Below are 12337 nucleotides of genomic sequence, written 5' to 3' on the forward strand. Positions count from 1 at the left end.
AATCAAAACCTTACTAACAGGCCTCTTCTGTGGTTATAACCGTAACACCCATTCGTGCTTACCAGACCCAAGAGTGGCGACGGTACGCGAAGGTGCCCAGACTCAGACAGGACTTTAGAAAGCTCTTGTTCTCTGGCAGGTTAAAATCTGTCATATTTAAATTCCCAACAGATTCAGAAGTTGTGCAGAGGGAGCTCTTTGAACTCTAAACTCATCCTTCCACCAGTTAAAAACGCTGGAGGGACTTAGAGCAGCAGAGAGGGTTACTGTATCTGTTAGTCGGAGTCTCTGGTTGCATTGTCAGTCAGTCACGCTTCTACCTCCTCAGGGGGTCGAGTATCATAGGTCTGCTCACACCTAGAAACTGTGTCTCTTGTGTGTACCGCAGCTCTTCACTTTCAGAGACAGGAAGACGGTGGCCTCCGTTTGACAGTAAACAAGAAGATCCGGAGTGCAGGGGCAGTCACACAGTCAGTAAGTCTGTTTCCAATCGCACAGAGAGACATAAGACATGTAGCATACCTATTATTCTTGCACAGTTTAAATGTTACTCTGATGGATTTCATCAACAAGTAGACAGTCTAGAAAATGGAAACCAGACACGCAGCTGATCTCTGTGGTGATGATAGTCTCAGAGGATATATATATATATATGTATATTTTTGTAATCGATTGACAGCTCTAATATATATATATATATATGTATATATATATATATATGTATATATATATATATATATATATATATATATATATATATTAGTGCTGTCAATCGATTACAAAAATTAACTAGATTAATCAAATGTTTTCTGATTAATCACGATTAATCGCAATTAAAAACACGTTTTTATATGGTTTTAATATATTTTAGAATGTAATAATTTCACAGTTAATCTCGACATTAATGTAGAAACAAACACAGTATATTTTAGTATATTTACTAATACAGCTACTGATGTCTCGATGAAAATGCCCCCCCCCCCCCTTTTAAACATTAATTATAGCCATTAAACATTACAGTGTAATTGAAAGCTATACATTTAAAAAATAAAAATAAAACATTTATTAGGCTTCAAAAATATAACAACTTTTAATTTAAGTGAACTTCAAACAATCCTCACATAAACCCATAATGAATGCCATATTTACCTGTACCCTTCCTGTCTAACAGCTAGGAAATACAGAAATTGAATAAAGTTATCTAACAGTCTGCACTGCATAAATTATAAATTAAATATAGATTAGCCTAATCCTTGTTAAAGCTACAAAAGTTCTTTAGTCAAGAGTAGTGACTCATTTTCTCTGGTACCTTTGTTCTTTGATTAACTTTACTGACAGACAGAATTAGTGGCTGCTGTCACTTTAAGATCTGCCGCTGCTGACAGATACGCGTATCTCACACGCGACTCATTCTCTCACAACTCTTTAAGTTCATTTTAGACTTTATTGAACTAATTTAAGACTGCTCTCATGAGGATACTCGACAAAACTGACATTTTGGCACAAATGTGCGTTGTTGTTCGTTCAAGCGCGAAAGAGAACTCTATTCTAGTGCGCTGTTTGTGCGCATGATACTGTTGCGCATCTTTCTGTGCGTCGTGTCTGTGTGCTTCAGGATATTCACAGGCAGCGTATTCTCTTTGTCTTGTCGCGCTTGGATGGTTTAAAAGCCTTTGTATGATTAAGAGAGTGATCATATAATGTAATGCTAGCAAAAGGATGGCAGAAAATACGGATGCTGCGTTAATTGCGTTAAATATTTGAACGCATTAAACTGGACAAAAATTAATCGCATGTGTTAACGTTGACAGCTCTAATATATATACAGTATATATATATATATATATGGGGAAAACCGTCATTTACAGACAAAGCATCATGAAATAATTTCACTGTAAAAAAAGTTGTTGCATTAAATTTTTAAGGACAGCCAACTTGGATGTTTAAGTCATTTCAACTTAAATTACATTAAACTGACTTTAAAAAATTGTTTGAATCTTGTATAACTTGTAAAAACAAATGAAAATTGCTCAATTTATTAAAGTGGTTAAAGGTGGGGTAAGCCATATTTGTAAAATGCTGTTTGAAAGTTGGTCTGACCGACACAACAACAAACATGTAGCCAATCAGCATTAGGGGGCGTATTAAGTGTGGAGGAGAGAGAACTATCAAGAGGGAGATTTGAAGAAAGACTGTAGAAAGAGAGATGGCTGAGAGACATTACAAAAGAAAAAAGCTCATAAGAATATCACTGGGAAATGAAGGGTTATGACCAGGAAAGAGCTTTAGGACCCAGGTTAATATTAGAAAAGCTTTCCAGCGCTGGAGAGAGCTAACCGGGAAGTCCTGAAAACAGACGCGGAGATTGCATTGATTCCGCTCCATACATGAATAACACTGGTTTTGAGTGTCATTGTTTGTCTTGAGCTGCTGTGCTGTTGGCGCCTAACAACGAACTCTTGTTTGTATTTACACTTGTGTACGTATGTAAATTTTTTGTGCTTCCTTGTCGTCCGTTCATCATCTTCGCTTAATTTTTCGTGAAGCATTATTTTGTTGCGCTTCTGCTATGATAAATAGACATCCACTCTTGCATTGCGTGTGTAACAAGAGTTGTGCAGGCTGATGACTGCTAGAGAATGCAGTGTTTACTGTTTAGTGTCCTTGTTAGTGCACCCTCCTCGCGTGCCAGCGATCGGGGTTTGAGACCGACTCGGAGCAGGGCGGTTTAGGATTGGAGGGTGAGCTTTAGAGGCGTAACAATGAAGAGAGGGGTGCGTTTAGTAAATAGTTATTTATAACTTTTTTACCCGTTATTAAAGTTTGCATGTCTGCAAATCTGCTAAAAAGCGATTGTTTGTGTTTATGCATTTATTTATTTTTATCATAAGCAGATCTATAATTTCTTTCAATAATCTGTCAATTGCTGACTATTTTTATGAAGCGGAAAAAAATAGCGAAAAGAAAATCCAATTACAGGTTTCAATAAGATTATTTTGTGTACAGTCATGAGTCATTTTTACACACTATTAAGTTTCCTCTTTCTTTCTCTCCTTGATGTGAACGAGACAAACGAACATATCGAACGACGTGCCTCCTCTCATTCAGTCGTCAGAAGAGACACGCTCATAAACGACATGCCCCAGTTCATTCAGTTTGTTCAAAATCGAGATGTCCCAGTTCATTCATGAACAAGATGCCCTGGCCTAGTTAATTTCGAGATGCATGAAAGCATAGAAACATATACACTGAAGATTTGTTCAAAAGCACTGTATGAACAATGTTTTTTTTTTTTTTTTTACAATATGCAACAGTATTCCATTGAAATCATGCTCTTAAAAACTGTTTAAATATTTACTTCTTGTTATTCAGAAGTTTACCCAGGTAGAAAACAATTGCCCATTACAAATATATAATTGCCTTCCAATTAGCCTATGAATTGATCTGTGAATTATTATAATAACTGATGCCACAATTTCACAAGTTGTCAATCTGAAGAACAGCTGTGAAAAGGAAACCGCATTCCAAAGATGTTAGACATAAAATTAAAACAAATACATAAAATATGAAAACAATATAAAGCAGCATCCCAGTGTCTGGATGTGCGCGCAATTGTTGGTATAATTATCATGATTCATCTGTGTGACCAAAAGTAGAAGAAAAAGAGAGGCCAACTGTCATTTTGAAGGAGAGAAAAAGATCAGTAGCTGAAAAACAGAGTAAAGCTGCAACTGTCAATCATATTTACCAGCTAAATATCTCTCCCTGCCCTGATCATACAAACGAACAGCTAGACAAAGCTTCCATAAATCATTTTAAAGCACACACACCCCAGCAGCATTAGCTAGATATTTACATGGTTACTGGGAGATTTGAGACTATTGATTTGAGACCAGAACACAGCTAACCGAAACTCGTCACACAACAAGATTAGGTTATATCTACACACAACACATTCACATAAATGATCCATAGCAAGTGTTAATGTACTTCAAATTACATTTAGATATATGAAGTGCATCAACAAATGTTTACATTAGGGGTGTGGTATTGACAATAACTGATATTTAAAAAATAAAGTATCAATAATATGTTAAAAATACACATAAGATAATATCGCAAATAATCCAGCCATTACACCCCATAACACTCCAACATAGGTGGCAGTATTGCACCTTAACACTGGTTGCCATCATTCATAAAACGGAAGTCTGCAGGAAGTCCCAATCAACAGTAAATTATTTTTGTATAGTTATGTTTACAAACCCTGTCCACATCCCTACACTCGTATTTGGAGTGTGATTCAATGGCTAAAAAAAGATAAAAACACATAGTGAACAAAGTTGTTGGTGAATTTGACTGATAGCATCATTTATTTATTTTATTTTATATATACAGTGCTATGCATAAGTGAATACACCCATGCTAAAGTTGACTAAAAAGAGGAATAAAAAATCATATTTTGGAAATTTAACTTAATGCCTTAATTTAAAAAATTAGGAAAAATCCAACCTTTAAGGACACCAATTTTCTTTGTGAATGAATAATGTATCGTAAATAAATAAATGTTCTTCCTTAAAATACATGGTGCATAAGTGTGTACACCCCTATGTTAAATTCCCATAGAGGCAGGCAGATTTTTATTTTTAAGTATTTTTTTTATTTATTTTTTAGGATACTATGCATCCTGATAAAGTTCCCTTGGCCTTTGGAATTAAAATAGCCCCACATCATCACATAGCCTTCACCATACCTAGAGATTGGCATGGTTTTATTTCAGTTAGCCTAATAGCTAGTTTGATTTGCATTGAGAGATGATCTTATGGAAAGTACCCCATGCCAATATCTAGGTATGGTGAAGGCTATGTGATGATGTGGGGCTATTTTAATTCCAAAGGCCAAGGGAACTTTATCAGGATGCATAGTATCCTACATTTTTTTTTTTTTAAATACTTAAAAATAAAAATCTGCCTGCCTCTATGGGAATTTAACATAGGGGTGTACTCACTTATGCACCATGTATTTTAAGGAAGAACATTTATTTATTTACGATACATTATTCATTCACAAAGAAAATTGGTGTCCTTAAAGGTTGGATTTTTCCTAATTTTTTAAATTAAGGCATTAAGTTCAATTTCCAAAATAAGATTTTTTATTCCTCTTTTTAGTCAACTTTAGCATGGGTGTATTCACTTATGCATAGCACTGTATATATATATATATATATATATATATATATATATATATATATATATATATATATATATATATATATATATATATATATATGATCTCCATTTTGAAGTGTGTTGTATATTGATAATGCATCATTTTTTTAGAATGAATGTACAACTGGTTCACATTGGAGTGCCTAATGATTAATATGATTAATGATACGAGACTGAAGTAATCATTCTTTCAATTTTGAATGATTGAAGTACTGAAAATAGCTTTCTCTATACTGGCATGAATAACTATATAGTGACTTTTTCACTATAAAAAATGTACATAAAATATTAATCAGTTGACAGGCCTAGTTTTAATAAAGTGTTCTATTTCTTGAGTTATTTTAGTCTATCTTATAGGAAATCATGGAATTTTGATGGCAAAAAATCCAGGGGTTGGATATAAATGGGACAGAAATTGGACAGTTTTTGGTTTAATTAATTGCTTGTTGTTGGAGCAGAGGGTGGTGTATCTTTGGGAGACAAGTTCACTGTGTCAGGCTTCTGCAGGTGTTTTTTACTACGGCCTAGATCCTGAGAAACCGCCTGAGATAATACCTGTTTCGGACACAGAAACCCATGCTGGAAATGCACTCTAGGTATGGAAACTGCATACACTCGGACCTGCCAATGACCTATGCCATATGCTGCTTGGACAAGTCCCTTTATACTCTGCTAAACTTACTCTTCAACCTGGCTTTAATGGAAGGACAAGGACATTTCAGCATAAGGCATAATGGTTCCCCTGATTCCAGTCTGATTTGTGTAATTGTAAACTCACTGCATTTACTCTGAATTTGGCTCTGAAGTTGTCACGGTGACTGTGTTTCAAGCATGTGAATTTGTCTCTGAAGCATCATTAGACATTTTTAGTAAAAAACTAAAACCATACTCATAGAAATTTGTCCATCAGACAAGCAGTTTGTTAAAGGATAATGTGCCGCTACCAAATGACATTTGATTTGGTCAGAGAACCAATTTTGGAGGAGGAACTGAACAATCGGCATATAAAATGGTAGTATTCCTGAAACAACAAAATGTCCAGTCAGCCCATTTTAACAAAAGTGCTCTTTTTTTTTTTTTTTTTTTTCATTTAAGCAGTGTATTTTGTTGAAAGTCACTCCAAGGTCACTCTGACACTCTATCTGAGCATAATGTAGGAACATGCATGTCAGCATGAATCCATCATGTTAAACAAAGTTAACAGACTATTATGTCAGACTGAAAGAAAAAAAAATATTATAAAAACATGGGGTTTCACTTATTTCATTTTCTGTGCAAATATAATAAGTTGCAATATAATGCTTATGTTATTATTTAATTATTTAATTAGCACACACACACACACACACACACACACACACACACACACACACACACACACACACACACACACACACACACACACACACACACATACACAAACTTTTTGATGAATGTTTCTTCATCAGCATATTAGAAACATTTCTGAAGGATCATGTGACACTGGAGTAATGGCTCATTTAAAATATATACTGTATATAGGCTACATGTATATATAAAAAAAAAATCGGCGTGCGATTTTACAGTTTTACAAAATATTACAGTTTTTTTTATAAAATAAATGCAGCCTTGGTAAAAAAAAAAGAATGCTTTCAAAAACACACACAAAAAAACATTAAATGGTAGTGTATACAAATATTTTTATTTTAAGTTTTGTGATTAATACTAAAATTATTAGTAGTATTAATCACTTGACTAATCACATTCTTTTTCGAGTCTCAATAAAATCTTTTTTTTGTCTCATCCTTGTTAATGCCGACAAAACGAAAGAAAAGAAAAAAAGTTTTTAACATCAAATATTTTTATCAGTAATTTTATCGACATGACTAACTGAGTTTTCCACAATTCTGTCATGTATCAAATGCAGGGGAGCATGCCATGCCCAATCTCGTATTGTCCTAAACCTGATCATCCTATTGCTACAAGCAGTTTTTACCTGAGCCAAAGTAACCTAATATTGCAGCCAACAACCTTAACATTAACCAGAATAGATATTTAGACATATTTAAGTTCTCACATTCATGTCAAACTCATACTCAATCAGCCAAAACCATCCATCAAGCCAAAGCTCCGCCATTCAAGTGTCACTGTGGTGTTCAGCAAATAACAGATGATTCACACATGATGCACTATAAATCACTAGTAAAACTTGGCTCCTCTGGATGCAGCTGATGCACTGCATTCTTGATGATGTGCAAACAGCGTCACCACACTCCAATGACGTGGTATTCATGCTCATGCTAGTCACGATCACGCAAGTGCATGCATGCATGGTGGTCAAGGCAACCGCGTCGCTTAATCCCTTTAATGTCCTGCTTTTGTTTCCATGGCAACCAGGTTTGTGCCCCTCCCAAAGCAAATCTACACTTAGTGTGTCTTGCATGGGTGGGTGGGTGTTAATATCTGTAACATGTGGTTGACACACATTAACAACATCTCACCCACCGTGACTTCCAGTAGGGCGAATAGCTATACAAACTGCTAAGAAACTATATAAATGCATGTTTTAAGTATTAATACATAATTGTCATTACCATGACAATTGTTTGCAATATGCCAAACATGGTATAATTTCATTATGTATTTAGCATACTCCTCTGTGGTTAGAGGTGATAATTGGATCCTGGTTTTTACCAGTACAGATATTAGCACTGTTGAATCTGACACAGGTATAGTGTGCGTGTGCGCGTGCGTGTGCGTGTGAGAAGCAGTCGGCCAGCTTGACAGTGACAAATGTGGATGGTGAGCTATTGCCACACTAATTGGCTGGGTTAACGGATTACTGTGAAACAAGGCCAAGATCGCACAGCCGCTCAATAAACTAGCCTATAATATAAAACAGGTGCATGTGCACACTGACACATGAGGCTGTGTCAGACCCACAGGAAACATTTGATGGTGATTCAGAAATAACCTCTGGACCTAAAACTAGTGCGATACAACCAAATATAGGCAATGTTTTCCCCAGAAGATGAAACAGTTCATCGTCATGAAATTTATTACACAATTGGCTAGATGACTAAGGACCTGATTTACTAAGTATAACAACACATGCAAGCTTGATTTACTATACTAACGTAGTATTATTAATATCTATATGAGTTGCAAATTAATGCAGCCGAAAGCCATTACTGTATATATTTATATACACCATAGCTGCTGTCTTTGTGGCCAAACTTTGAGAAGGAAGAATACATACTGTATCCAATGCTCCTGATTTTCTCACATGCCTTAATGTGATACGAAATGATTTCTCATGAATTTATTCAATGTTTATTTAATTATGTCAATTTTACTTTTTTGTTTAAGTAATACTATTATTCAGCAATGATGCATTAAAAATGACAGCAAAGACATTTATAATGTTACAAATTTCAGTCTCAAATAAATGATGCTCTTTAAAATGTTCTATTTATCGTAGAATCATGAAAACAATATCCCGGTTCCCGCAAAAATAATTGTAAAAAAAAAATCACATTGTTTTTACTGTATTTTTGGTCAAATAAAAGCAGCCTTTGTGAATATAAGTGACTTAGTAAATAGTAAAAAAAAAAAAAAAAAAACATTAACACTTTACAATAAGGTTTCATTAGTCAACTACATTTAGTTAACATGAACTAATAATGAACTGCACTTCTACAGCATTTATTCATCTTTTTTAATGTTAATTTCACCATTTACGAATACATTATTAAAATCAAAAGTATCTGTTAACATCAGTTAATGAACTTTGAAATAACATGAACAAACAAAGATGAACAAATACAGTAACAATTGTATTGCCTATGGTTAGTTCATGTTAGTTAGTACATTAGTGAAACCTTATTGTAAATTGTTATCAAAAACCTATATAAATCTTATCTACTCGAAATGCAAATGGTTAATAAGTGCTAAAAAGTGCTTTTTGGAGTATACTGTGAGTTTATTTAATGTGCATATGACTCACATTTATAAAGCAATTCATGTTGTACTACAAATGACAGGATATGTGGAATATTAGTGATCATTGTCACTAAGAAAAAGCATCCACTTTCACAATAATGTCTGTCTTACAATAGTATTTTGAGATGATTCTTACTGGCTGAATGCACAATACAGGGGACCTGCCTCTGATGTGTGCTGTCCACATGGTACATTTTCAATATAATGTGTTAAAAAATTGTCAATAGACCTGTAGATGTAGATTTGACTTCAAACTGAACAAACAGAAACAGACGTGCACATGAGCTTGTTAATTTGCAAGTAGGGCCTATGTGCCGAATTGGGCCCAGTGCAAGGCACTGCTAAACAAAAGATCTTTCCGTTGCCATGACTCTAAGGCATCAGATGACTGATATTTTGCTCTTTCTTTCTTGCTCTCATCTGGACTGGCCCCCCTACAAAATATTTCCCTGTACTTCCCGCTATACTTGAGAAAACTGTGTCATGAACCATGTGTCATGTGTTACAATCTGAAGCTGCCCAGCACATACATAAGCACAGCTTATAATAGATTATTTAATTAATCCTTCATTAAATTAAATGAATTAAATGGGGAATAAAACATCATTAAATGCTATTACATTCTTCGCAATAATATTTAGTAGACACTATAAATCAGCACAAAAAAGGCTTCTGGGGGGAAAAAAATCACATGATCAGCATCAAACGGATGGGAATCCCACTTTGTGATGCATTTGCAAAAAGCGTTAAGACCCTTTATATCCCCTGCTATGCTAGATCACTCTTGGCATCCTCCTAATCAATACGAAATACATTACGCACGGCAGTAGATTCATTTTCTCATGAATCATATGCTCTTGAGCACTCAGAGCTACATATAAGTGGAAAATGTGGGTCGTTCCAAGAAGAGTGAAGCATGCACTTATGAACACTCATCTCAGCGTGATGCATCTTCAGAGGAACAATCACTTCAGAGCACATGAGAACTGCCACTGCTCCAAACTCTTCTCATTCTCAGAATGAACCCACTACAATTATTAAGATGAGTGCAAAATAATTCCCTTTAGAGGTCCCTAAAAGGCTGATGTTAAACATAATAGTGTTTAATAATGAATGTGTCACAGGTTTTCTCACCAAGGATGAAGACAAGGATGATTAAGTTCAAATAAAGATATTTACTTGAATAAAACCAACAAAAGCAGTATTCCTACACGATCAAACGTAACAGTGTGTTCTTAAACGCAGTCAACACCTGACAAAGAGTGAAGAGAAAATCTAGGTTACGTATGTAACCCCCATTCCCTGAAGGAGGGAATGAAGATGTTACGTCGGAATGACTGACATAATGGGATCTCGCCTGAGAATGTGCAATGCATCCTCTTCCGTATTTATACCCGCTCTGCGGGGTGGAGCGCAAGATGCAAATCTCGCACGCCAATATGCATTGGCTGGTTTAGAGAGCAGGTCCTTCCAGAGAAGAATGCGCCAGGGAGGGGCTGTCACGACCTGCTCCTCGTCCTCCCTGACTGTGCACAGTGTCTGTGCGAGTAGGCTCACTGGGGGAAACGCATACTTGCGTAGGCCCCGGGGCCAGCTGTGTGCCAGCGCATCCGTGCCGAGGGTTCCCTCGGTCAGGGAGTAAAACAACTGGCAATGAGACGTGTCCAGGGCGGAAAACAGGTCTATCTGTGCGGTCCCAAAGCTCCTCCAAATCAGCTGGACCGCCGCCTGCGGAAGCAGAGGCTGTCGTGAGAGCTCGTTGGCTGCACGATTGAGCTCGCCCGGAATATAAATGGCACGAAGATACTTCTGACTCCATAGGAGGATAGGGCGGACGAGTTGTGACATGCGATGGGAGCATAGCACCTTGGTGATTGATGTACACAGCGGGCGCAGTGCCATCCACATGGACAAGTATGTGCTTGCCTAGTAGTGGCGATTTGAAGCGGCAAGCCGCACTGCTAGCAACTCGTGGAAGTTGATGTGCCAATGCAGTTGGGGTCCCATCAAAATAACTGAAACTGCATGCCCATGGCACCCCAGCCGGTTGTGGAGGCATCAGTGGAGACAACAGCATGTCTGGACACTTGTTCTAGGGCAACTCCTAGAATTGTCACCTGGTGCGTTGCCACGCCTATCTGGGGACTTGTCCGTGAAGCCAGTGCTCATATGAAGTAATCTGAGTGGCGTTACTGCGGTTGCGGATGCCATATGCCCCAGGAGCCTCTGAAAAAGGTTCAGTGAGGCCGCTATCCTGCTCTTGAGTGAATTCAAGCAGTTCAACACTGACCGAGCATGTTCCTCTGCACGGGGGAGAGTTTGCTCTTTTCCCAGTTGACCCGAAGCCTCAACTGGCTGTCCCTGTCCCTGTGTTCGCACAACTGCTCTTGTTTCAGGTAGTCGAGTCTCAACCAGAGATGGTCATCCTCCCACAGTGAGTACATGATTCATCCACAAAAAACAGCATGCTCAGCATGCTTTAAGCCCAGACACGTGAGGCAGCGATCGTGACTGTCAGTCGGGGACTCGGGCCAGGTAGTGACCGCATCCATCCTAAACGCATAGGTGGAAGAACATCTTTAAAAAGACGCAGTGTCAAACACGTGTTTTCTCTTTCGGGAAATAGCTCTTTTAAGCGCAGAGGGGAAATCTGCAGTGTACAGAGAGGATCTTTTAGGCTATATGAGAACCGCCGAATCTCACTGAAGTCACAACTACCGCTGCAGCGCCGTCACACCAACACCGGAAGACCTCTTCCCGAAGAGCACTGCAGACACTCGTAATCTTCACTCAGGTGACTGGATAGAGCAGGAACAAACGAACCGCTCGACTCCGAAGCGAAAACTTGAATGTGCGATGCATCCGCTTCCATATTTATTCCCACGCCACGGGGCAGAGCGCAAGATGCAAATCTCGCACGCCAATGTGCATTGGCTCGTTTAGTTTGCACTCGAAGGTGATTGGGCTCTCAGGCGAGATCCCATTACGTCAGTCATTCCGACGTAACGTTGAATGTGACTTACTGAAAGGGAACTGAAGGTCTTAAATACATAGACAAACGAACCACATACAAAACAGGTGTGCTCTAATTAGTAACATACTTCTTAACTATGACAACAAATGAAGAG

General features: G+C 37.5%; 1 protein-coding gene across 3 annotated transcripts in view; it reads right to left on the bottom strand.

Moving 5' to 3' along the window:
• pde4ba (phosphodiesterase 4B, cAMP-specific a) overlaps window positions 1-12337 on the bottom strand; it is a 167032-nt gene that overhangs the window by 57997 nt on the left and 96698 nt on the right. The window contains exon 1 of one of the 3 annotated variants that reach the window (XM_084426776.1): window positions 63-236. The exons of the other annotated variants lie outside the window; for them this stretch is intronic. Within the exon in view, the coding sequence (XP_084282902.1) occupies window positions 63-154 (92 nt within the window). The 5' untranslated portion in view covers window positions 155-236. Of the gene's footprint in view, window positions 1-62; window positions 237-12337 lie in introns of those variants that run through there. 3 annotated transcript variants of the gene reach the window in all.

This window comes from Rutilus rutilus (genome assembly GCF_951802725.1).
Source record: "Rutilus rutilus genome assembly, chromosome: 12".
In the NCBI taxonomy this organism is placed as follows: domain Eukaryota; kingdom Metazoa; phylum Chordata; class Actinopteri; order Cypriniformes; family Leuciscidae; genus Rutilus; species Rutilus rutilus.